Genomic DNA, 19,965 nt, shown 5'->3' on the forward strand with positions numbered 1-19,965 from the left:
TGGTCCAAGCGCCAATCTGGCCGGCGTGCCTTACCTAAGCCGCAAGCGTCGCTTCCATTTCGACATTTTCATTCCACTTCTCACAGCCCTCCGTTTCCCTTCGTGTACTCATGGCGGGCGTGTAATTCGGCGTTTTCGGATCCCTGGTGGCATTTCGTTCTCTCTCCCTTTCTTGTTTGAGATTGTCGAGACTTTTCATCGCACGTCATCATGGCCGACCGCTATGAACCCAACTACCGCAGCTCACGGCCCTCCTACGAGCCTCGTGATCACCGCGACGCGTACTTTGACTATCCTGCACAGTACGACCGATATGGTGGACAGAGAAGATCGCCCCCGCCGCCGCCTCCTCCCTACGGTGGAGGAAGACCTGACTCAAGCTATGATCGATACGACAGCGGTTACACCTTTCATGGCGCCGCATCAAGAGATTCCTTTCGACCAGAGCGTCCGCAAGACACCTTTTCCTTCCGAGCTCCCGGAGCACCCCGTTTCCCGTCACCAGATCGCTATCATCCACCCCCCAAACATGACAACCGCCGAGCCCCGGGCCAGCGTGGCCCAAGAGGGCGCAATGACGGAGCTCGAGGACGTGGTGGCGATCGTGGCCGCGGCGGATTTCGGAGCCGCAAACCTCACACACGCGACATTTTGAACAAGGTGCATGGCGGGAGCACGCCGGAGCAGTTGCATGGCATGAACACGGAGGGTCACGTCAGTTTCATGGAGCTGAACTCGGGCGACGAAGAGAATGGTGAAGTAGACGTTGTCGATCTCACGCAAGACTCTGATGATGGCGGAGAATCGCGTGCCAAGCGTATCAAGATGGCTGCGTCTGAAGCTGAGCCGACGGTACCAAAGTGGTCGAACCCCGACCCGTATACCTCCCTGCCACCTCCTGACGCCGCGGGTGGCCCAAAGAAGGACATTGTGAAAGTCATACGCAAGGCCAAGGTCGATGCCGCGTCGAAACATGACTCTGGCAACGCGGTGAAGAGCAACATCGATTTCATTTCATTCGACGACGACGATGAGGGATCGGAGGACGGTGAGGTGAGTCTTGTCACAGACGCACGTCAGCCCCTTCCGCCAAGATATGCGCCTTCCGCACCTGCCTCAATGCGGGAGCTCCCGAACCACAACCAGGCGTCACTTCAAATTGCAAACGGCACTTCCAACCTTCACCCACAGACATCAACGTCAGCTGGCCACCGTCCTCGCACACGCAGCATGGATGACCCGGTGGGCCCACCGCCTCCCCCTCCATACGGCCTCATTATGCCCACCGACGAAGAGATCGCGGCCAACCTTGTTGAGCAGAGCAAAGGCAAGAAGAGAAAGCGCGGTGAGCAGCAGTCGGTCGGAGTCGGCTCAGTCCTGCCAGAGTGGGTGGCAGACGGTATCAATGCTGCGCCCTGGTATATCACCGATCACTCCACCACCTCTAATGCTATCACTCGGTAAGTGTAGCCGCGGTGACGTTTGTTAGTACCATTACTAATTGTGATGCAGCCTTCACTTGGAAATCTGTGATTTCTTCGACTTTGTCCGTCCGCACGGCTACGAAGAGGCTGTCCGTCGAGACCTCATTGTGCGGGTACAGCAGTCCATCCGCCATATGCACGGCGATGGCGGTAAGGACGTTGAAGTCCGCTGCTTTGGCTCATTCGCGGCCGGCCTGTACCTCCCCACTGCCGACATGGACCTTGTGGCAGTTTCCCCCGGCTACATGAACAGGGGTATCAAGTCTTACTGCCAGTCGGGAGGCAAAATGCACAAGCTCAGTCGCTACCTGTCAAACGTTGGCATCGCTGCCCCGGGAACTTCGACTCCCATCACCCGAGCCAAAGTGCCAATCATCAAGTACGTCGACCAGCGCACCGGCATCAAAGTCGACATTTCATTCGAGAACAATACTGGGCTCATCGCAAACGACACCTTTCAATACTGGAAGGCCCAATACCCTGCCATGCCTGTGTTGGTCGTGTTGATCAAACAGCTGGTGGCGATGCGTGGTTTGAACGAGGTCTTCACCGGCGGCATCGGTGGCTTTTCGATCATTTGTTTGGTCGTGAGTATGCTGGAGTTGCTGCCGGAAGCGTCGCCCCCCAACCCCGACTGTCGTTACGGGCACCTGCTCCTGACGTTTCTCGATTTCTATGGCAACAAGTTCAACACGTTCAGCACCGGCATCGACATGACAAACCCGATCCGCTACTTTGACAAGATGTACGATCCCATGCCGAAGCAGAACGCATCAGGTCTCACCATTGCCGACCCCAACAAACCCACGAACGACATTTCGGGTGGATCTCGACTGATCGGCGACGTGTTTGCCGTCTTCCGCAGCGCACATGCCGCCCTTGCCCAGCATGTCGCGCAGATCGAGGCCGGACAGGTTTTCCAGGGCAGCATGCTGGAGTGTATTCTGGGTGGAAACTACTCTTCGTTCATGCATCAGCGTAACAAGCTGAGTCTGCTGCATCGTGGACACCCTGTCAGCCCGCCGCCGCCGTCGGCGATGCTTCTGCAGCCGGCCGCCAAGGACAAGGCCAAGGCAAAAAAGCCTGCGGCGAATGCTCCGCAGAAGGCTGCGCAGGCTCCGAAGGTGCAAACTCAACCGCAGCAAGGCCCGGCGCCGAACGTACCTGGCAAACCTGATCAGTCCCTGGTTCACTCGAAGCAACCCGGGGCCAAGCATGCGAAGACCAGGACAAAGTATGTGGACCTCCCACCTCGTCCCTCGTGGTTGTAGAAGCATCGCGATACCCCCGTGTGACCCGTACTCAAGGTAGTAGTGGATACTGACGGGCCACAGAGCATCAAAGGCTGTCAACAAGGCAAGACTCGCACACAGGCGCGCGAAGCGTGCGGAAAAATTCAAGAAGAACCATCCAATGTTCAAGGGAGAGATTCCAGCTGAGATGAGCCACGGTGATGTCACCAAGTTGAGCAAGCAAGTGCTTCCAGCCGAGACCGCCGCCAGAAAGCAGCAGGCGGCCAAGGCGAAGGCTGAAAAAAAGGCAGCAAAGTCGGCCAAGTGAGGGGCGCATGGTTGTCACCGCGGTAAGGAGATTGCTCAACGCGCTTCTGATGGGTGGCTGCTTCTTTCTTTTGACCACCAGAGATACCCCTGTACTACTACTACGAAAGGAATGACATCGCCGCAACGCGAGCGAGACGGCAGGCTGTTTGCTTGCTTGCTGTCGATTGAGAAATGAAAGTATTCACCCTCCCTTTTCACCTTCTGACAACAGGTGGGCTGTGACGTTGAGCTACTAACGATTTGCACTAACTGCAGCGGATGGCAAACAGCAATCTCTGGTCTTCTTGATCTACTGTGGGCTACAACATCGCTTGGATTCACATCCTCGCGAATTCGGAATGAATGCCTGCTGCTATCACTGCTGCTGCTGATGCCGTTTGCAAAGCGCAGGCCATTCCTACCTTACTGCCCCTCTCGCTGCTTCGGCGCTTGAGAGGGGTCTTTTCTCATCGACTTCTTTGCTGCTTGGCGGAGGATCGGAGAGGAATGTGCGTGTCGAAGTGGCATGAGGCTGGCAGGCATCGACAATGGGAGGTATTACTTCGTTTGTATTGTCAATTGCCAAGATCCAGCAAAAAGAAAAGCAAACAATCGGCGGAGACATAAATATCCATCACTTCCCCTGCGCACGTGAAGCGTCCCGCTCCGACGCCGAATGCGAGCTCGTGCCGCCCGGCAACGTCACACTCAACTTAAAAGCAACCCGTCCGGCGTGTCGCACGTCAAAAACTTCCCCGTTTGCCCAACCACACTACGCACATCTCGTGTTCAATTCCAACTTCTCCCCACCCATCTTCGAACGTCGGATTGCTTCTACCCCGCTGCTTTCCTCACCTCACGATTCATCGATCATGTCTTGGCAAGGTATGGCAGTCCAGTACTCTCCCTCATGGCAGCCAGCTGGGGAGTCGGAGAAGATGCTGCATCTCTCTCGCTCTGCTGTCGGCATGTAGAATACCCAAACTAACATATGTCTTCTCACAGCCTACATCGACACAAGGTACCACCCCTCCTCCCCTCCTCCATCATCCCCTCCCACTAACACCCCCTCCCCACCACCAGCCTCGTCGGCACCGGCAACCTCGACCGCGCGGCAATCTTCAATAGCGAGGGCAACAGCGTGTGGGCCACGTCGCCCGCCTTCACCGTCACGCCGGGCGAGATGCAGGCCGTCGTGGCGGCGTACAAGGACAAGGGCGACGCGCAGGGCGTGAAGCAGGTGCAGAGCTCCGGCTTGCACATTGCGGGCGAGCGGTTCGTCGTGCTCAAAGCCGACGATCGGAGTATTTATGGGAAGAAGGTGGGTTGCATCTTAGACTCTTTTTTCTGAGGGATTTTTGGGGGATTTCGCTGATGCTGTGGGATTACAGGGTCGAGAAGGCGTGGTTATTGTCAAGACTACGCAGGCTCTGCTCGTCACGCACTACCCGGAGCACGTACAGCCTGGCGCGGCGGCGAATACGGTCGAGCAGCTAGGCGACTACCTCATCAAAGCGGGATATTGAGCTTTCCGGAGAGGCTGGTGAGGTGGGAAGAGCGAAAGCTGAAGAGGGCCGAGCATTGAAAACACAGCGGATATGTGCATAGACATCTGATCAAATCATTATACGATGGTTTGCAGTGTTACGGAGGGGGCGTTGCAAGTCTTTTTCTTCTTGAGTTTCTCTTCTTCTGGCGGAGGGGAAGAGAAGTGGTGGTGGTATTTGCTTTTCTCTTTTCGACTTATTCGCTTGAGCTGAGCTCGAGTAGTGTCTCGAATTTCCTGAATCTAGCCAAGTGCTCGCAGGCCAGACTCTTTTCCTTCGTGTCTTCGTGTCGCCAATGTCTCTGACCGACCCATGCGGTTGAGCATTGACTCTCCCTTTGTCGCTCCCCTCCTCGTGCGTAGCGTTCATTCCGTCCTCAGGCAAAGTCATAGTCCTCCTACCGTCTGCCTCTCCCCCTATCCCGGCTCCGGCTGCGACTCCGACTGCTGTAGCTGTCGTAGCTCGGGCTCCTCCTCCCTCCTCTGCGCGGCGGACTCGCCTCCCTCCTTCGCGGCGGCGACCGACTCCGACTCCGACTGCGACTCGAGTAACTTGGACTCCTCCCCCTGCCTCTCCTCGGTGGGCTTCGACTCGGCGATCGACTGCGCGGCCGGTACACGTTCCTGTCCTCGTAGTTCCTGTCCCGATACCCTCCGCCGCTGCCACCCCCTCTGCCTCCACGCCATGATCCCGGTGGTCCTCGAGGCGGACTCCTCCCACCCCTTCCGTAACCCGGCGATGCCCTCGGCGGTATAGGACGACCATACGCGCGATCAGGCGGCGGAATACCCCCACGTGCACCTCCTCCACCCCTGCCTGCCCCTCCCTCTCTGAAACGATGGGGCTCCCCAAATCTGTCCGGCGGCGGCCTCCTCGCTGGCGGACTACGACTGAATCTGCGACGGGGAAGAACGATACTTACACTAATTTCTGCGCCATCCAGTTGCGCCTCGTGCATGTGCGCGATCGCCGCTTCGGCGTAGTTCGGCGCGGTGTAGAGGATGTACGCGATGCCGCGATTGGTGAGGAAGGGTTTGTTCATGGGCATTTCGAGGTCGGAGATGGGGCCGTAGGTGGCGAAGATTTCGCGCAGGTGGTTGGCGTTGACGTTTTTGGTGAGCTTCTCGATGACGATTTTGGCGCTGCGCGGGATGGAGGGAGAGCGGGAGCGGGAGTGGGATGGGGAGCGCGAGTAGGAGCGGGCGCGGTAGGCGGCGCTGCGACTTCTGCTTCGGGTGCGGGCGCGCGAAGGTGAGCGAGAGCGCGAGCGCGCGGTGGGGCGGGAGTTGTGGGTGTTTCCATTGAGGGCAGCGTCGGCGGGGGTGCGTGAGCGGCCGCGAGATGCAGAGCGCGGGGGCTCGTCTTGGAGGGTGACGGAGCGGTCACGCGCGGGTGAGGACATGGCGATTGTGACGGGGTCGCTGCTGCCACAGCGAGGTGATGACGGCAGACAGAAGAAGTGGTTGTTTTGGGCATGGAAGTTGGAGGAAAATTAAGGTTTGGAATTTGGAGAAGCGCGTCGCAGCTTGCGCTTCCTATTCGGGACTAGACCGTGCATCGCAGCAACGTCATGTAAGCGCTTCCCCAGCCTTCGTGCCCCTCGACTCACAATCCATCTTGTCGCGAGTCCGTCGCCCTCCTACGCCTACACATTTAGTCGATTTGTAAACAAGATGTTGTGGGATCGCATTGTTCTACTCCTCGCATTCACCCATCTCGCCGCTTCTAAACAACCCTCTGCGCCCTCCTCCGTCGAAGCACCTCTCCGCGAGCTCCCATGGGGCAAGCTTAACTTTCTCGTAAGATGCATCCACCCTATGTACTCTCAAGGTATCCACTAATCACTACGATGGATAGCACACCACAGATACCCACGGCTGGCACGCCGGCCATCTCCGTGAACCCCAATACTCCGCCGATTGGGGCGACTACATCTCCTTCGCACAGCACCTCCACGCCCGCGCCGATGCGGATGGCTCCGATCTGCTCCTCATTGATACCGGTGATCGAGTCGAAGGCAACGGCCTCTACGACACCAGCAAGCCGCCAGGCAAATATACCTTCGACATTGTCAAGCAGCAAAAGTTCGATGTAGTGACGGTGGGGAATCACGAGCTGTACATCAACACCACGAGTCTGAGGGAATACGATGATGTAGTTCCGGGGCTTCAGGATGCGTATATTGCGTCGAATGTCGACGTGCGGAATCCGAAAGATGGGAAGCTAGTGCCCCTTGCGAAGAGGTTTCGCAAGTTCAAGACGAAGAACCAGGGAATCCGAGTGCTGGCATTTGGATTCTTGTTTGACTTCAGCGGAAATGCAGACAACACTTTTGTTCAGCGGGTTGAAGATACCGTCAAGGAAGCCTGGTTCCAGGATGCGATCCGCGAGATGGGGGTGGATCTCTTTCTTGTTGCTGGACACGTGCCAGTGCGAAACACCCAGGAGTTCGACGCCGTATACAAGGCCATCCGCGATGTCAAATGGGACACTCCAATCGTGTTCTTCGGAGGACACACGCACATCCGCGATTACCGGAGATGGGAAGACAGCGCCTATGGCATCGAGAGCGGACGCTACATGGAGACGATCGGCTTCCTGTCAATCTCGGGCCTCAGCTCGAGCGGGAAGGATGTTGCGGTCAGCACACGCAAGAATCCAACGTATAAGCGGATGTACATCGACAACAACCTCTACTCTCTGCACCACCACTCCGCCACCAACAAATCCACCTTCGACACCGAGCTCGGCCGCAACGTCTCGAAACAAATCAAAGATGCCCGCAGCGAACTGAAACTCGATCAAACGTTCGGCTGTGCACCGCACGATCTCTGGCTCAACCGCGCCCCTTACCCTTCCAATGACAGCCTCCTCACCTGGCTTGCAGACGAAGTACTCCCCGACACCTTTGGCGATTCCAACTCCTCTTCCAACCCGGCCATTGTCATCACCAATTCCGGCGCTCTACGCTTCGATATCTTCCGCGGGCCCTTCACCACGGACGCCACTTACCTCCTCTGTCCGTTCAAGAGCGGCTTCCGAAAACTTCAAAATGTTCCTTACGGAGCTGCGAGCAAGGTGCTCAAAACGTTGAATAACGAAGGACCAATTCCATTGAAGGATCTGCTGAGTTTCGTCAGCGACCAGCCAGGTTGTGGCAAGCATCGAATTGACGATCTGGTCCCGCATTTGCCGCAAGTCGCGCAGAGCGGCGTACCAACGACACAGACCTTCCCATCCGTGAAAAGCGACGAACAAATCCCTTTCCTCAACGCCAACAAAGACAAAGACAAAGACGAGCCACAAGTTCCCGGCTACACGACCCGCGACGACGCAGGCGACGGCGGCGACGACACAATCCACCAGCCCATTAAATTCTACGCCGTGCCCAATTGCGTCGGCTCGGAGATTGGGTTCTCTTCTTCTGCCGACAGCACGCCGGAGAGCGTCGATCTCATTTACAACGAATTCGTGCAGGGCTGGGTCCTGCTGGCTTTGCAGTATTTGGGCGTTAGCTATGGGGTGGAGAATACGCGGTCGGCGCTCGAGGGGAAGAGTATGACGGATGTGATTAAGGATTGGGTCGGGGAGAATTGGCAATGTGAGGAGTAGTCTTTTCGTGTTGTTGTTTGTAGAGTTGGACGATTGGGTCGCCAGTAGTATGAAGTTGTGATCGTGGTCATTGATGATTTGATGATGTGTTGATCAAATCTTTGTTTCGACTAATGCGCCTCACCTCATGCAGACTCGTTGTTTAATCCTTCGTAACGATGGTCTGGTAGCGTATAGTGCTGGATGACATTGCGTTCATGACCTTTCAATATACAATTCTCATAATGTTATACAGTCGGAAGGTTGTGTTATAACAATAACGTACAAGGCGCCCGTCTGTCCGCCGTGTCTTCAAAGTCACTCTGGGCGCGCGCACATGGTGGAGGGCTTCGATTCAGCAAAGAAGAAGCACGCAACGCAACGAAGGCAAGGTCGGGCGGAGGGTGCAGGGTGCAGGCAAAGGGCAAAGCAGATAGACCGCAGCAACAGTCGTCTGGCTATGAGGCCAAAGGAGGGCGAGGGATCAAGCCAGATGAAGCAATGAAGCATTCTGACTCTACCATAACCTTTCCCTATTCATGCACCAACCCCCGAAATCTTGCCCACTCCGCAAAAAGTCCCAGTCTGATGCTTTCGAGCATCTTGGCCCGTAATCTCCGAGTTGCAAGCAAGCAAGCACATTCAACACCATCCCCGAGCCCAACCGAGAAAGATGATTCTCATGTGCATGTCCTTGAACTCCTTGGAAACCCATGCTCGAGTGTGTTGCTCCTAGTCGCCACAATCTCCCCTCATCCCTGCCATCCGTGCAGCAATTACGCTTTCCGGAAGTCCGCAAGCACGGGATACACGAGGTTGAAAGCCTGGTAGATCTCCTCACGGACTTTCGCGCCGGTGAGCACGATCTTGCCGGAGACGAAGATGAGCAGGACAATCTTGGGCTTCATCATGCGGTAGATGAGACCGGGGAAGAGTTCGGGCTCGTAGGAGCTGAACATGTGATGCCGGCTGGCGAGGCCTTCGAGGCGGATGGGGAACTTGACGTCGCAAGAGCCGACGATGTTTTGGATCTTGAAATCCGTGAAGCGGGCGGCGAAGCCCAGCTTCTGGATGATTCGCGCGTACTTTCGTGCGGCGAGTTTGCTGCACAGACAAGTCAGCTACAGATGCAACGGACAGGCTTCTGCAAAAGCATACCTGTCGTCCTCGGACTTGGCGCCCGTCACAACCATCTTGCCACTCGCAAAGATCAAGGCGGTAGTCTTGGGCTCACGAATACGCATGATGACCGCAGCGAAACGCTTGGGGTTGTATTCGGCGTTGCGGGCATGGAGCGCGATGGTCTTGAGATCGAGACGGCAGTCGAGGTTGACGGTGGCCACGACGTTCTGCAGCACAGGCACGATGCCCGACACATTCCCCGTGTCTTGCCCATCAGGCTTTTGCGCGCCGTCTTTCGCAGCGCCGTTTGCGGCTGTGGGTGGGGTCTGTGTGGAGTCGCCGTTGACCGCGCCAGGCGCAGCGCCGTTGATGTCGACGGCCATCGTCGAGTGCCAGCGGCTGGCCTCAAGCGGCGTAGTGGGGTTGGAAAGCTGCACAACTGCTTCCATGGCCTAGATGACAAAAGTCAATATGCCGTTTCTACCATGACGCGCAAGCGCACGCAGGAGAATGACAGAGGGTACCAACTTCGGCGTTGCCTGTGGTTGTGTACTCTTGAAGCCGAACTCTCGCGCCTTCCGATGCCTACTACCAGCCCACCCTCTCTCGGCCCAGCCGCCGTCGTCTCGCGACCACCGAAGAGCACTGCAAGGACGTCGGACGGATGGCGGAGTGATGGACAGGTGGTCGGAAGTGATGAAACCAGTGTCCTCCCCGCCGTTGGAGGAAGGCGACGCGGGCGATAAGACCTTGCGCGACCGCGGTGCCGCTCGGCAGACTCCTCGTGTGAGGGAGCGCGGCACTCAAAAACCGGAGCACACTCCTCTGGGACGGTGGGAGGAGCGGTGGTTGATGATGGGGGTGATGAGGTCGATGTGGCTCGTGCGTGCCGGGGATGAAGAGGTGCAAGTGTGGTGGTGAAGAAAACTTTGCCAATATAAAGGGGGGCACGGAGGCTTGGCGCTTCGGTTGCCGCAGAGTCAACGTGTCCGCAGCGGGCCGAGCCGCAGCCGACGTGCATTCACGAGACGAACGGTACATTCACTTCAGCCTCGCATCCATCACTTCACTACTTGCGATACATCACTTTGATATCGACGACAAATAGTCGGCTCCCTTTCTCCACGGTAGATCCCGAATCATTTTACATTTCTCTCACTTTGCAAACTCCTCATCCAGAATCATTCCCTTTCGTCCACCTCTCCAGTCGTCTGTCCAGATGTGATCAGAAGCATGTCTCTTCTCTGGCCACTTCCATTTCTTCCTCAGCTCTGCTCCAAGCTCATCTCTATCCTGCCTCAACAAGACATCGACCACTCTCTCGCCAATCACCGGGAGGAATTTGTATCCATGGCCAGATCCCCCGGTGGCCACGAATAGTCCGTTGTACTTCGGATGATGATCAATCAACCAGTCACTATTGGGCGTATCGGTATACCAGCAGATCCTCGTCTTGGAGAAAGGCCGGTCGGCGAGATCTGGTATGCGACTTGCGACAAACTCGCGGCAGCCTTGCTCTGCCTCGGGAGGAACGCCCAGTCCATGGACATCTTCTTTCGTCCGAGGCAGGCTGACTATGATAGTTTCACCAGAGTCGGGCCGCTCAGGATGCGGGATTGTCTGTAAGTTGGCGTAGCCATATCCATGCCTGGCAATCTTCAACTCGCCCTCGAGGGGCGGGATGATGTAGAAGCCGTAGCTCTCGTCCAACAATGCTGGATTTCCCCCGAGCCGTGCTTGCTCCTCTTTGGAGACTTTGAAGTAGGATAGCACCTGTCCGGAAGCACTCGCGATGCCACGGAGATCGATGAACTTCGGACTCCACGCTCCGGTTGCCAGGATGGTCAAGTCTGCCTTGACTGTTTGTCCATCCACGAGCTCCGCACCTTCCACCGCGCTACCATCTTCGAACAAGAGCCGCTTGATCTCTGCAGTTCGAAACTCGATCCTCCCCGTCGCCTCTGCCAGCTTTCGCATATGCGTCAGTCCCGCCTCCGCATTCGCCCACCCCGACGTCCAATTCACATAGCCGCTCTGGCCCACCTCGCCCCCCATACTGCCCAGAATCTCCTTGACAGCAGCTTCATTCTCCAAGACAGTCAATTGCCCTCCTTCCTCCCTACGCCCCACCTTCAACCCAAGTTTCTCCTGCACATTCTTCAGCGAGCCTTCCATGTACGCCTTGCCCAGCTCCGAGTCTGATTTGCCGAGCACGATGCAGAGGCCGGACTCATTGTACCTGCCGTCAGCACCAAAGTCTCCTCGCCAGATCTGCAGTGCTTCAGCTGCGAGTCGCGAGTATGCGGCATCGGGATAGTCGGCGCGGATGATGCGGGATGAGTCGACGGATGATGCATCGTGAGCGGGGAATTGAAGGCGTTCGAGTAGAGTGATTTTAGTGTCTTTGAATTCTGGCCTTTGTGTGAGGGCATACGCCGTCCCTAGGCCGAAGACTCCCGATCCGACGATTAGGATTGAAGAGGGAATGCTGGACATGTTGGTTGGCACTGATGAATGATACCCTGGACGAAGGGGAGCAATTTATTGACTCGGAGATGCTGCGATGAATGAAGCGATTGACATGACCAAGGCGGTCGGTTTAATATCCTTAAGTCGTGTAAAGATGTAAAACCATAGGGCGCAGGAGTGGAGTCGTGCAGCATGGAAATGGAAAGAAACTCGTCTGGTCAGGTCCATGTCGGCTGAAGGATGCTGACTGGATATGGTCTTGCTCATGATTGGCCCATGCCTCGACGTCACGTCGAAATTCCCACACGTCTTCGTGTCGTCCATTTCATCGACATCACATACTCGGCCGCCTACGTTCAAACAGAGATTGAAGAGCACTCGTAGCGACGCTCATGCTACGCTCATCTCATGCCCGACATGTAGCATCCTCGCTGCGCAGGGCGCCCCGCCCCTGCAATTCCCAACATCGCCGATATGCAAAGCCTCAATCCACCCTCCGTCCAACCACTTTCCCCGCAAAGCAACAAGTGAGACAACAACCACCACCATCATCCCCCTTCGCAAGAACACGAGCGCTCCCATGGGTCCTCCTGAGCATCACCGCCGGCGGCATCGGCCTGTACATCAGCCTACTGATCGTCTCCGCCCGGCGACCCTGCACCAACCCCGCCATATCCAACATCGCACAGCAGCAAGATGTGTCGAAACGCTACGACGAAACAGCGGACAACTTCGACAGCGAAGTCGGCGTCTCAGAAGTGCTGATGGGCATCAATCGGATGCGCAAAAAACTCGCGCAGCAATGCGTCGGACATGTACTGGAGGTCAGCTGTGGCACCGGGCGGAATTTGGGGTACTACGACGTTGGGGCGGAGTCGGCGATTGAGAGTCTCACGTTTGTCGATCTCAGCCCGCCGATGATCGAGGTGTGCAAGAAGAAGTGGAATGTGCTGTACGGGTCGACCATGTCCACGCCGTCCACGCTGCGAGAGCAGCCATTTAAGCCCGGCCTGGCCGTTCGCTTCCTCACGAGCTCGGCGCTAGAACCCATGCCGCCTGCGCCCAATGGACGCGCATACGACACCATCATCCAAACCATGGGCCTCTGCAGCACGCCCGCCCCAGAGGCCCTGCTCTCCAACATGATCCGGCACCTCAACCTCGCCAACCCGGAAGCGCGCATCCTCCTGCTCGAGCACGGCCGCAGCTACCGCACATGGCTCAACAACATCCTCGACGGCGCGGCGCAGAGGCACGCCGAAATCCACGGCTGCTGGTTCAACCGCGACATTGGCGCGCTGGTGCAAGACGCGGCCAAGCGCGCGGGGCTGCAGGTGGTGAGCGAGAAGCGACACCATGTCGGCACGACGTGGGTGTACGAATTACGGCCTCATCCGGAACTTGTGAAGCGGGCGCAAGAGGCGGAGAAGAACCGGGGTGCTAGACTTCCGGCTGACTTGCAAGCTGCTGCCGCTCCGAAAGAGAGCTGGCGGAGCTGGCTGGGACTTGGATGACGAGAGCAATGTCCAAAACAAGAGAATCACTCATCCTTCTCTGATACCCGAATGTCCCACTTCTGACACCATCAGCCAACACCACCAGGGTCTCTTGGGTACGTATCGGAGCTGCGCATTTCCCTTATCCCACTCCCTCAGCACCTTGATGACACACAAAAATCAAAATATGTTTCAAGACGGGGCGGAGAGTCCTCGCGGGCTCATTGAATGATACGATTTCTTCGACTGATGATTGCACTTATACTCTACACCTCTTTCTATACTCGTGATAGTGATCAAGGAGTGCTGACGTGTCACTACCAGGCAACGACTACCCTCGGGCATCGAGTGAGAGGAGCATCACAGCGCAGTGATTTGGATAATGATACAACAGTCTCATAATGCCTCCGGCGCCAACCGAATGCTCAAAAGGAGCCACCTCCGCACAGCAGAGAGTCAGCATCCATCTCGCAAACGGTCAGCACCAGCTAGCTAATCATACATATACCTCCGAGATCCAAGCCGGCGCTCTTCATCCTCAGCACCTCAGGCCCACCTCGGACGTTCATTCTAATAATACAACACACTTCGTTCTTTGTTGCCCCCTCCCTTTTCTCATTCTCACAATCTTTCTCGGCCGTCACATGTTTCTAATTCTCACAGAACAAACAGAAGCAAAACGCAAACCAAACTCCAGAGGAGCGTCGACAGGCACACTCGAGAGCGCGCCATATGAGTCGAGTGGGCCACCTAAGCGAATCCCCCAAGATCAATACGAATCAAACATATCCTCCAGCTCAGCCATCTCCACGTTCTCCGGGCTCTGCAGATCGTCCCAATCGAGCATCACTTCGACGACGTCATCCTTGGAAGAGACCACGGCGGTGGTAGTGGCGCGGTGCTGATCCAGATTCAGATTCTCCATCGGTTCGTCAGCTTTCTCGGATTTGCTGTGGAGGGAGCCGGTGTCGATGCGAAGCGCATTCTGGGGTCCGAGAAGGGGGCTGCTGAAGAGGACGGAGTGCGGTCCTAGGGGTTTGAGGTGGTCGGCTTGACCGAAGAGGGCGGCGGCGTCCTCGCTTGTCTTGCGCGCCCGGCTTTCCTCCGAGTCCTCCTCGATGCTCATGCTCACGGTTGGCTCTTCTTCGCCGTCGGCGCCAGAAGAGGAGGCGTGAGGGCTGGTCGGGTTGGTGGAGTGGCTTTGTTGGCTGTTGCGCCTTTGCAGCGCCTGCTCGTGCAGCGCATTGGCGGTCTGCTTGAAGTCACGCTCTTCACGTTCCAGGGGAGGGCTACCTGCCCTTCGGTGGCGGGTAAGATCGGAGTTCGAAGCGGCGCGCGATCGCGAGACGGAGTTGCGGGCGGAGAAGGGCGCGCCGGGGGTTGGTGGGTGCTCGGTGTCTTCGTTGTCGAGTTCGGGAGTGGACAGGTCGACCTCAGGGGAGGGCGAGAGTGCTTGCCGAGCTCGGTTGTATTGCTCGTCGTCTTCATCCGCTGCGGAGGCGGAGGAGAGGGACGGGGAGATGATGCGGTGAGGTTTCAAGATGGGATCCATGGCTAGCGGAACGGGTTGCTTAGGCATGGTGGTGAGGTAGAAGTACAAGCGGCGCGGATGGACGGGCGAAAGATCTTTGGCGAGCGGACACGGACTGATAGTCGGCCAGGCTCGATGCAGGTATGCGGTGAGTCGGGAGGAGATGAGCGCGCATGGATTGGCGGATCTTCGAAGAATGTCAGCACAGTTCGCAGCACGATGGACGTCGGACGGCGCATACTTCTCAACGGAATGGAGCTTGGCCGGCAAGAGCGCGGCGAGTTCGCGGACGAAGATGGGTCGGTTGCCCGTCTCTTCCAGCTGCTGAATCGTCGCCACGACGATATCATCTGACACCCCTTCCAGATTGACCTTTGTTGGTGCGAAACCTTCGGTGGTCGGCGATGGAGGCGGCGAAAGCTCTTGCTTTGGATTCTCATCCTTTATCCTGACCGTCATCGCTTTCGGTGGACTCATGGCGCCTCGTGCGGACGCCCGCGGCGGGGGCGAGGCGGAGGAGACATGAGATTTTTTGGAGATCTTCGCGGGTCGCTCGGACTCATCGCCTTCTGCGATGGTGCTCGGTGGGGAGGGATGGGAGATGGCGCGACTGCGCTTGGGCAGGACGACGCCTAGGTCGGCGAGGGAGAGACTCTTGCGTCTGCGCCTGGTCAGTGGAATGTGATGATGAGGGGTGGAGCGGGAAACGGACCTCGTGTTGTACGGCATGATTGCAGGGAGGCGAGAAGGAGTCGTGGAGGCAGGTTAGGTGGTGAGCTCAGTGAAGCCGACAGTCGAGCATGTGATGAAGACGATGAAGTCGACGACGGGGATGATGATGATGATGTCGCGAGCCGAACAGGCCGGCGATGTTTCTTGGGCGACGACGGGCGGCGGTCAGGGAGGAATGTTAGATGCAGCGGCAGGGAAGCTGTCGGCCTTGCACGTTGCAGCACGCTACTGCAACTCAAAGCGGGCGGCGTGCGGTGCGGGTGGCGAGGGTGATGCGCGCCGGAAGTGTGATGCGGGCGTCGAAGCGAGGGATGAGAGGGTGATGAGGAGCAAGGTGCAAGCGTGGCGAGGATGGCAGCAGCGATGTTGGGGATGTGATGGCGATGATGCAGCCAGCGGGTCGCACAAGGAGGGCCCGGCGTCGCAAGATGGGCAGCTACGAACCGGGGAAGAGCCGCTCCACGCCCCAAGCTTTTTTTCTTCGCGAAACATACGTAAAGCGCCTCTTGGACGCCCAGCACATTCCGGATAAAAGCGGGCACAACGACGAAATGTGACAGGTGGGCAAACGCGACGCACCATCCACACACCCTCCAACGCTGCGGAGTCATACCTTTCCATCCCCATTCGCTCGTTGCCGTGCGACACGTCGAAAAGCCCAAGGCAGCTGCCCGCTGGGATTCGTTGGATCTCGAAAGGGAAAGCTGCTCCTGCCGTGCTGCCTGGTGCCAGGCGGAAGGTGCATCCGGTCTTGCGGCGTGGATCTTCCCTGTCGCTTCCACGCTTGCATGACTTAGGCTCCCTAGCCAAACCTTGTTTTCGACCAATGACCTTCGAGGACGCGAGACGGCGCGGGCATACTGTATGTAGGTACCCGCGCAGACCCAAGTACAAGATACAAGTACAGCAAAAGTATTTGGCCACCGCCGAGGCTGCAGCAGGCAGAAGGGGCCAGACAGGCATCGATTCAGCTGATGTCGCACAGCGAATCAACATCATGCCCCTTCAATGATAAGCAGGTGGATCCGACACAGCTACAGAGCGGAGCATCGGTCAAGCTCTTATCATGCGATCAATCATCGATCAATCATCGCATACAATCTAGTGCGCCGCCGTCATGTATTAATCGACACCGGGGAAGAGTAGAGTCCACCTTTTGTGCCTGCTATGCAATCTAGTGCACACGGTGGGGTCACTACATCGCATGTCTTATGCAAGCCTGGAAGCGAAGGTCCGCCAATGGCCCGGCAACAGGGCGATGGGAAACGCCAGACGACCGGCGAATCATCGTGCATCTACCCGCGATTTTGTGCCCGTTGGGTTTCAGGAGGAGATCTGAGACTCGCTCCCCCCAGATCCTCTTCCGTTTCTGGCAGGACGGGGGCAAGGTGTTCTGGACCCTGGAGGAGCGAGTGGCTTGCGTATGTGTGGACTTCATACCAGCAACACGGCCACTCGTTTCTCGCATTGGAACAGTGCTGCAGCACGATCAAAACAATTTCCACATTAACGAACTCCAATTTCAACAGACTCCATTTCCAAGAGTATGGACATTCCCAGCCGATGCCTTAGGCCCCATCCAAAACTACTGTACACACAGAACGCCATGCGCAAGAAAAATAATCCCTCACTCACGCCCTCACTCCTCCACCAACCGCCTGCCCGCTCGCTCCAAAATCCCCGCCGCCCTCTTCACCATCTCCATAGCCCCAACCCAATCCCCCTCGTCCAACAAATCCCTCACAGCGGGGAAATAGTTACTGCCCTCCTGCCCATTGCTCCACACCCTCGGGCCCCAAACGATATGCTTGAACTGCTCCCGTCCCGGAATGCCATGCTGGCCCTTGTCGTGCTTGCCCGCGGGCAAATCCAGCAGATCCGTTTCGAAGCGCGCGATCCGTTCGTTGTAATCTAGTCTTCGCGCCGAGAAGGCGGGGGATTCCAGGCCGCCGGCCCAGCGTACGCTGCGCGACCATTCGTCTTCGAATTTCTGGAAGGTTTGCGCTTGTTGCGTGAGGTTTTGGGCGGCGGTGAGGAGCGGGGAGATGCTAAAGGTAGTGGTGGTGTTGAGGCGATCTGGGGTGATGGTGGTGCTGCTGTCGTTAGATGTTGCTGTGTAGAGGTTGAGCGCGGTCTGCTCGAGGTCGTGGATGTAGCTTTCGATTTGGCGAGAATAGTAGACGAGGTTGAAGGGGATGAGCGGGCGGTCGGCGAGCTCGAGGATCAGCAGCGCCCACACTTGCGCCAGCGTGCGGTGGTAGCTGAAGTCCGGGTCTCCGAACTTCTCCATCCAGTCAAAGGTTTCGTAGCAGGAGTGGTAAGGGAAGGCATGCGGCGGGCCACGAAAGCCAAAGTCGATGGACGACGTGCCGGCGATGGACTGGAAAGCGACGTGATCGCCTGCTGCGCTCAAGGTGCCCAGTTGGTTCGATTCCTCGTCCCAGATGTGTCGCAGAGTGCCGTTCTTGGCGGAGTCATCTACACGACTCAGCACGTGTAAGAGCGGTTTCTGGAATAGCGGGCTGCCGGCGGCATGGAAATTGGATCCGTACACGCCGGCGTCGACATTGAGATATGCAATGCCGTGGTCGCGGAGATAGTCGGAGCGCTCCTCCACATACTCCGTGCTGCCCATGAGATTGAATTCCTTCGCATCCCAGCTGACAAACTCGATGCTGCGCAACGGTCGCCAGCCAGCCATTCGCAGGGCGGAGAAGATGTCGATGACCTCCATCATGACTGCCGATCCGCTGCCAGGGTCGACGGCGCCGAAACACCAGCTGTCGCGGTGATTGCCGATAATCACCTTCTCCTGCGCCTGCTCCAGCCCTTGGATCAGTCCGTGCACATTCCAGATCTGCTGCTTTTCGTTCTCGTCGTTGTTATTACGCAGCTCGACCTGAACGGCGCCAGTGCCTCCCTTTTTGCCAGAGAACCACGCCCCGTCACCATTCGTGCCACCAACCCAGTCTGGAGGTACCTCGACCCCTTGGCCTTGAAGTGCATCGATCAGGATCTGCGCATCCCGCCACGGCATAGGCAGCGACGGAATCTGAGGGAGAGCATAGCTACTAGCTTTGCTCACCGTCTTCGAGTTCTTCTTGCTCGCCCATCCAGGCGTGAGTGGGTCGCCGATGATCAGACTCGTCAAGCCGACGCCCCCTCGTTGCACGCTGTCCGCCGGCCGCCAGGGTCCATCGGGCCACACCTCGCCCTTACCCGCTCCATCGTCGGCGGGGTCTGAGTAGATGAGCACGCCCGCGCAGCCAACTTCATGCGCCGCTTTGATCTTGAGCGCGGCATCGTCTTGCGAAGCATAGTATCGCACCAGCGCAATCGCGCCCTCCGTCTCCACGCCATTCTCCTTCAGCCATTTGAAATCATGTCGACTCCCTCCATTGGCGTAGATAAGATGTCCCGTCGCTTCGCCGCTCCTGCTGTGTCCATGATAAACCAATGTCTGCTGCTTAAGCGGATCCACCAGATTCTCCTCCAGCTGCGCTTTCCATCTCTTCCCCTCCGGCTCTACAATCCGCACGCTCCGTCCTTCGTGCGTGGGGTAATTGAGATAGACATGGTAATCCAGTATGGCGACCTCATCGAACCCCGCCGTCTCCATCCACTGCTCCTGCATCCAGCTCGCAAGGTAGTAATCGCCCTCCGTACCGGCAACATGATCGTAGCTAGTAATGTGTCGCAAGTACTCTTTGATCCGTTCGGGCTTCACACTGTCCTTGACAAACGCTTGCACGGCTTCGGGATCATAGTGTGCGCCCATTCGCGGGCGTGTGCCGGGAAACATGTCGAGGGCAAAAAGGACGTAGATGACGGCGGCGATGGTGAGGAGGCCGCAGAGACGTGCGAATATGGGCAAGGACATGCGGTATTGGTCGGGGATGACGAGGTAGGGGTGTCGCCAGAGGCTGCGAGGAGGGGCGGGTGGATCGGTAGACGCCGGCTCGTCGTCGCTGGAGTTGCCGGTGGTGGAGTTGACGGGGGAGTAGAAGGAGCGGAAGGAAGGGAGTCGGATGGAGGAGAAGGTGGCGGAGATGTTGGCGAGATGCTTGGTGAGGTTCCTGCGTAATCGCGCGCGGTGATAGACGCCGCGTTGTCTCCTGGACGGATCGCTGTCCGCGGGATCCAGGTAGTCGAGTTCCTCAATCCGGCGGTGTTCATCCTCTTCCTCATCCTCTCCAAACACCACTTCCGGCAGGCCGAGGTCGCTTTCCTCGCTCGACCGCGCCGACTCTACAGTCGGGGGGCGATGTGCATTCGACCCCGACTGTCCCAGCAAGCCTTGCCTCTCCGCATCGTCACTGACTTCCTGTGGTCCTCGGTGATCTTGCGCAGGCCGTGCTGAAATAGCTTCGTCGTAGGTGGGGATAGGCGGGAGGTTGGCATACCGCTGGTCCGCCTCCATAGCGATGATGGCCACCGCGGCGGCAGCGGAGG

General features: G+C 57.5%; 10 protein-coding genes across 10 annotated transcripts; 4 read left to right on the top strand and 6 right to left on the bottom strand.

Annotated features, from left to right (window-relative positions):
* Window positions 1-83: 83 nt before the first annotated feature.
* On the top strand, window positions 84-3,237 carry BDY17DRAFT_289279 (uncharacterized protein). Its single transcript, XM_033732334.1, has 2 exons — window positions 84-1,460; window positions 1,513-3,237. Exons 1-2 carry the CDS (start codon window positions 211-213, stop codon window positions 2,753-2,755), a joined length of 2,493 nt encoding a protein of 830 aa, XP_033594179.1. The 5' UTR covers window positions 84-210; the 3' UTR covers window positions 2,756-3,237.
* A 436-nt stretch (window positions 3,238-3,673) lies between these two features.
* BDY17DRAFT_342340 (profilin) lies at window positions 3,674-4,551 on the top strand (the record flags this gene model as incomplete). Its single annotated transcript, XM_033738016.1, has 4 exons — window positions 3,674-3,910; window positions 4,031-4,046; window positions 4,109-4,346; window positions 4,417-4,551. The coding sequence occupies exons 1-4, from the start codon at window positions 3,898-3,900 to the stop codon at window positions 4,549-4,551; spliced, it is 402 nt and encodes a 133-aa protein (XP_033594180.1). The 5' UTR covers window positions 3,674-3,897.
* A 437-nt stretch (window positions 4,552-4,988) lies between these two features.
* BDY17DRAFT_320140 (uncharacterized protein) lies at window positions 4,989-5,974 on the bottom strand (the record flags this gene model as incomplete). Its single annotated transcript, XM_033736394.1, has 2 exons — window positions 4,989-5,174; window positions 5,495-5,974. 2 exons carry the CDS (start codon window positions 5,972-5,974, stop codon window positions 4,989-4,991), a joined length of 666 nt encoding a protein of 221 aa, XP_033594181.1.
* A 271-nt stretch (window positions 5,975-6,245) lies between these two features.
* On the top strand, window positions 6,246-8,184 carry BDY17DRAFT_244975 (Metallo-dependent phosphatase-like protein; the record flags this gene model as incomplete). Its single annotated transcript, XM_033730587.1, has 2 exons — window positions 6,246-6,371; window positions 6,430-8,184. 2 exons carry the CDS (start codon window positions 6,246-6,248, stop codon window positions 8,182-8,184), a joined length of 1,881 nt encoding a protein of 626 aa, XP_033594182.1.
* Window positions 8,185-8,939: 755 nt separating this feature from the next.
* Window positions 8,940-9,734, bottom strand: BDY17DRAFT_306978 (transcription factor TFIID-domain-containing protein; the record flags this gene model as incomplete). The annotated part of the gene is made up of 2 exons (XM_033735079.1): window positions 8,940-9,267; window positions 9,322-9,734. The coding sequence occupies 2 exons, from the start codon at window positions 9,732-9,734 to the stop codon at window positions 8,940-8,942; spliced, it is 741 nt and encodes a 246-aa protein (XP_033594183.1).
* A 483-nt stretch (window positions 9,735-10,217) lies between these two features.
* On the bottom strand, window positions 10,218-11,958 carry BDY17DRAFT_289287 (FAD dependent oxidoreductase). The gene has a single exon (XM_033732335.1). It carries the CDS (start codon window positions 11,779-11,781, stop codon window positions 10,441-10,443), a length of 1,341 nt encoding a protein of 446 aa, XP_033594184.1. The 5' UTR covers window positions 11,782-11,958; the 3' UTR covers window positions 10,218-10,440.
* BDY17DRAFT_314588 (S-adenosyl-L-methionine-dependent methyltransferase) lies at window positions 11,947-13,742 on the top strand (the record flags this gene model as incomplete). The annotated part of the gene is made up of 3 exons (XM_033735833.1): window positions 11,947-11,976; window positions 12,237-13,129; window positions 13,700-13,742. The coding sequence occupies 3 exons, from the start codon at window positions 11,947-11,949 to the stop codon at window positions 13,740-13,742; spliced, it is 966 nt and encodes a 321-aa protein (XP_033594185.1).
* Window positions 13,743-14,019: 277 nt separating this feature from the next.
* BDY17DRAFT_320145 (uncharacterized protein) lies at window positions 14,020-15,510 on the bottom strand (the record flags this gene model as incomplete). The annotated part of the gene is made up of 3 exons (XM_033736395.1): window positions 14,020-14,968; window positions 15,023-15,442; window positions 15,494-15,510. The coding sequence occupies 3 exons, from the start codon at window positions 15,508-15,510 to the stop codon at window positions 14,020-14,022; spliced, it is 1,386 nt and encodes a 461-aa protein (XP_033594186.1).
* A 114-nt stretch (window positions 15,511-15,624) lies between these two features.
* Window positions 15,625-16,765, bottom strand: BDY17DRAFT_14766 (uncharacterized protein). The gene has a single exon (XM_033729593.1). It carries the CDS (start codon window positions 16,510-16,512, stop codon window positions 15,739-15,741), a length of 774 nt encoding a protein of 257 aa, XP_033594187.1. The 5' UTR covers window positions 16,513-16,765; the 3' UTR covers window positions 15,625-15,738.
* A 387-nt stretch (window positions 16,766-17,152) lies between these two features.
* On the bottom strand, window positions 17,153-19,933 carry BDY17DRAFT_244444 (protease; the record flags this gene model as incomplete). Its single annotated transcript, XM_033730532.1, has 2 exons — window positions 17,153-19,471; window positions 19,508-19,933. 2 exons carry the CDS (start codon window positions 19,931-19,933, stop codon window positions 17,153-17,155), a joined length of 2,745 nt encoding a protein of 914 aa, XP_033594188.1.
* Window positions 19,934-19,965: the final 32 nt, after the last annotated feature.

The sequence above is a fragment of the Neohortaea acidophila genome (genome assembly GCF_010093505.1).
Source record: "Neohortaea acidophila strain CBS 113389 unplaced genomic scaffold BDY17scaffold_1, whole genome shotgun sequence".
In the NCBI taxonomy this organism is placed as follows: domain Eukaryota; kingdom Fungi; phylum Ascomycota; class Dothideomycetes; order Mycosphaerellales; family Teratosphaeriaceae; genus Neohortaea; species Neohortaea acidophila.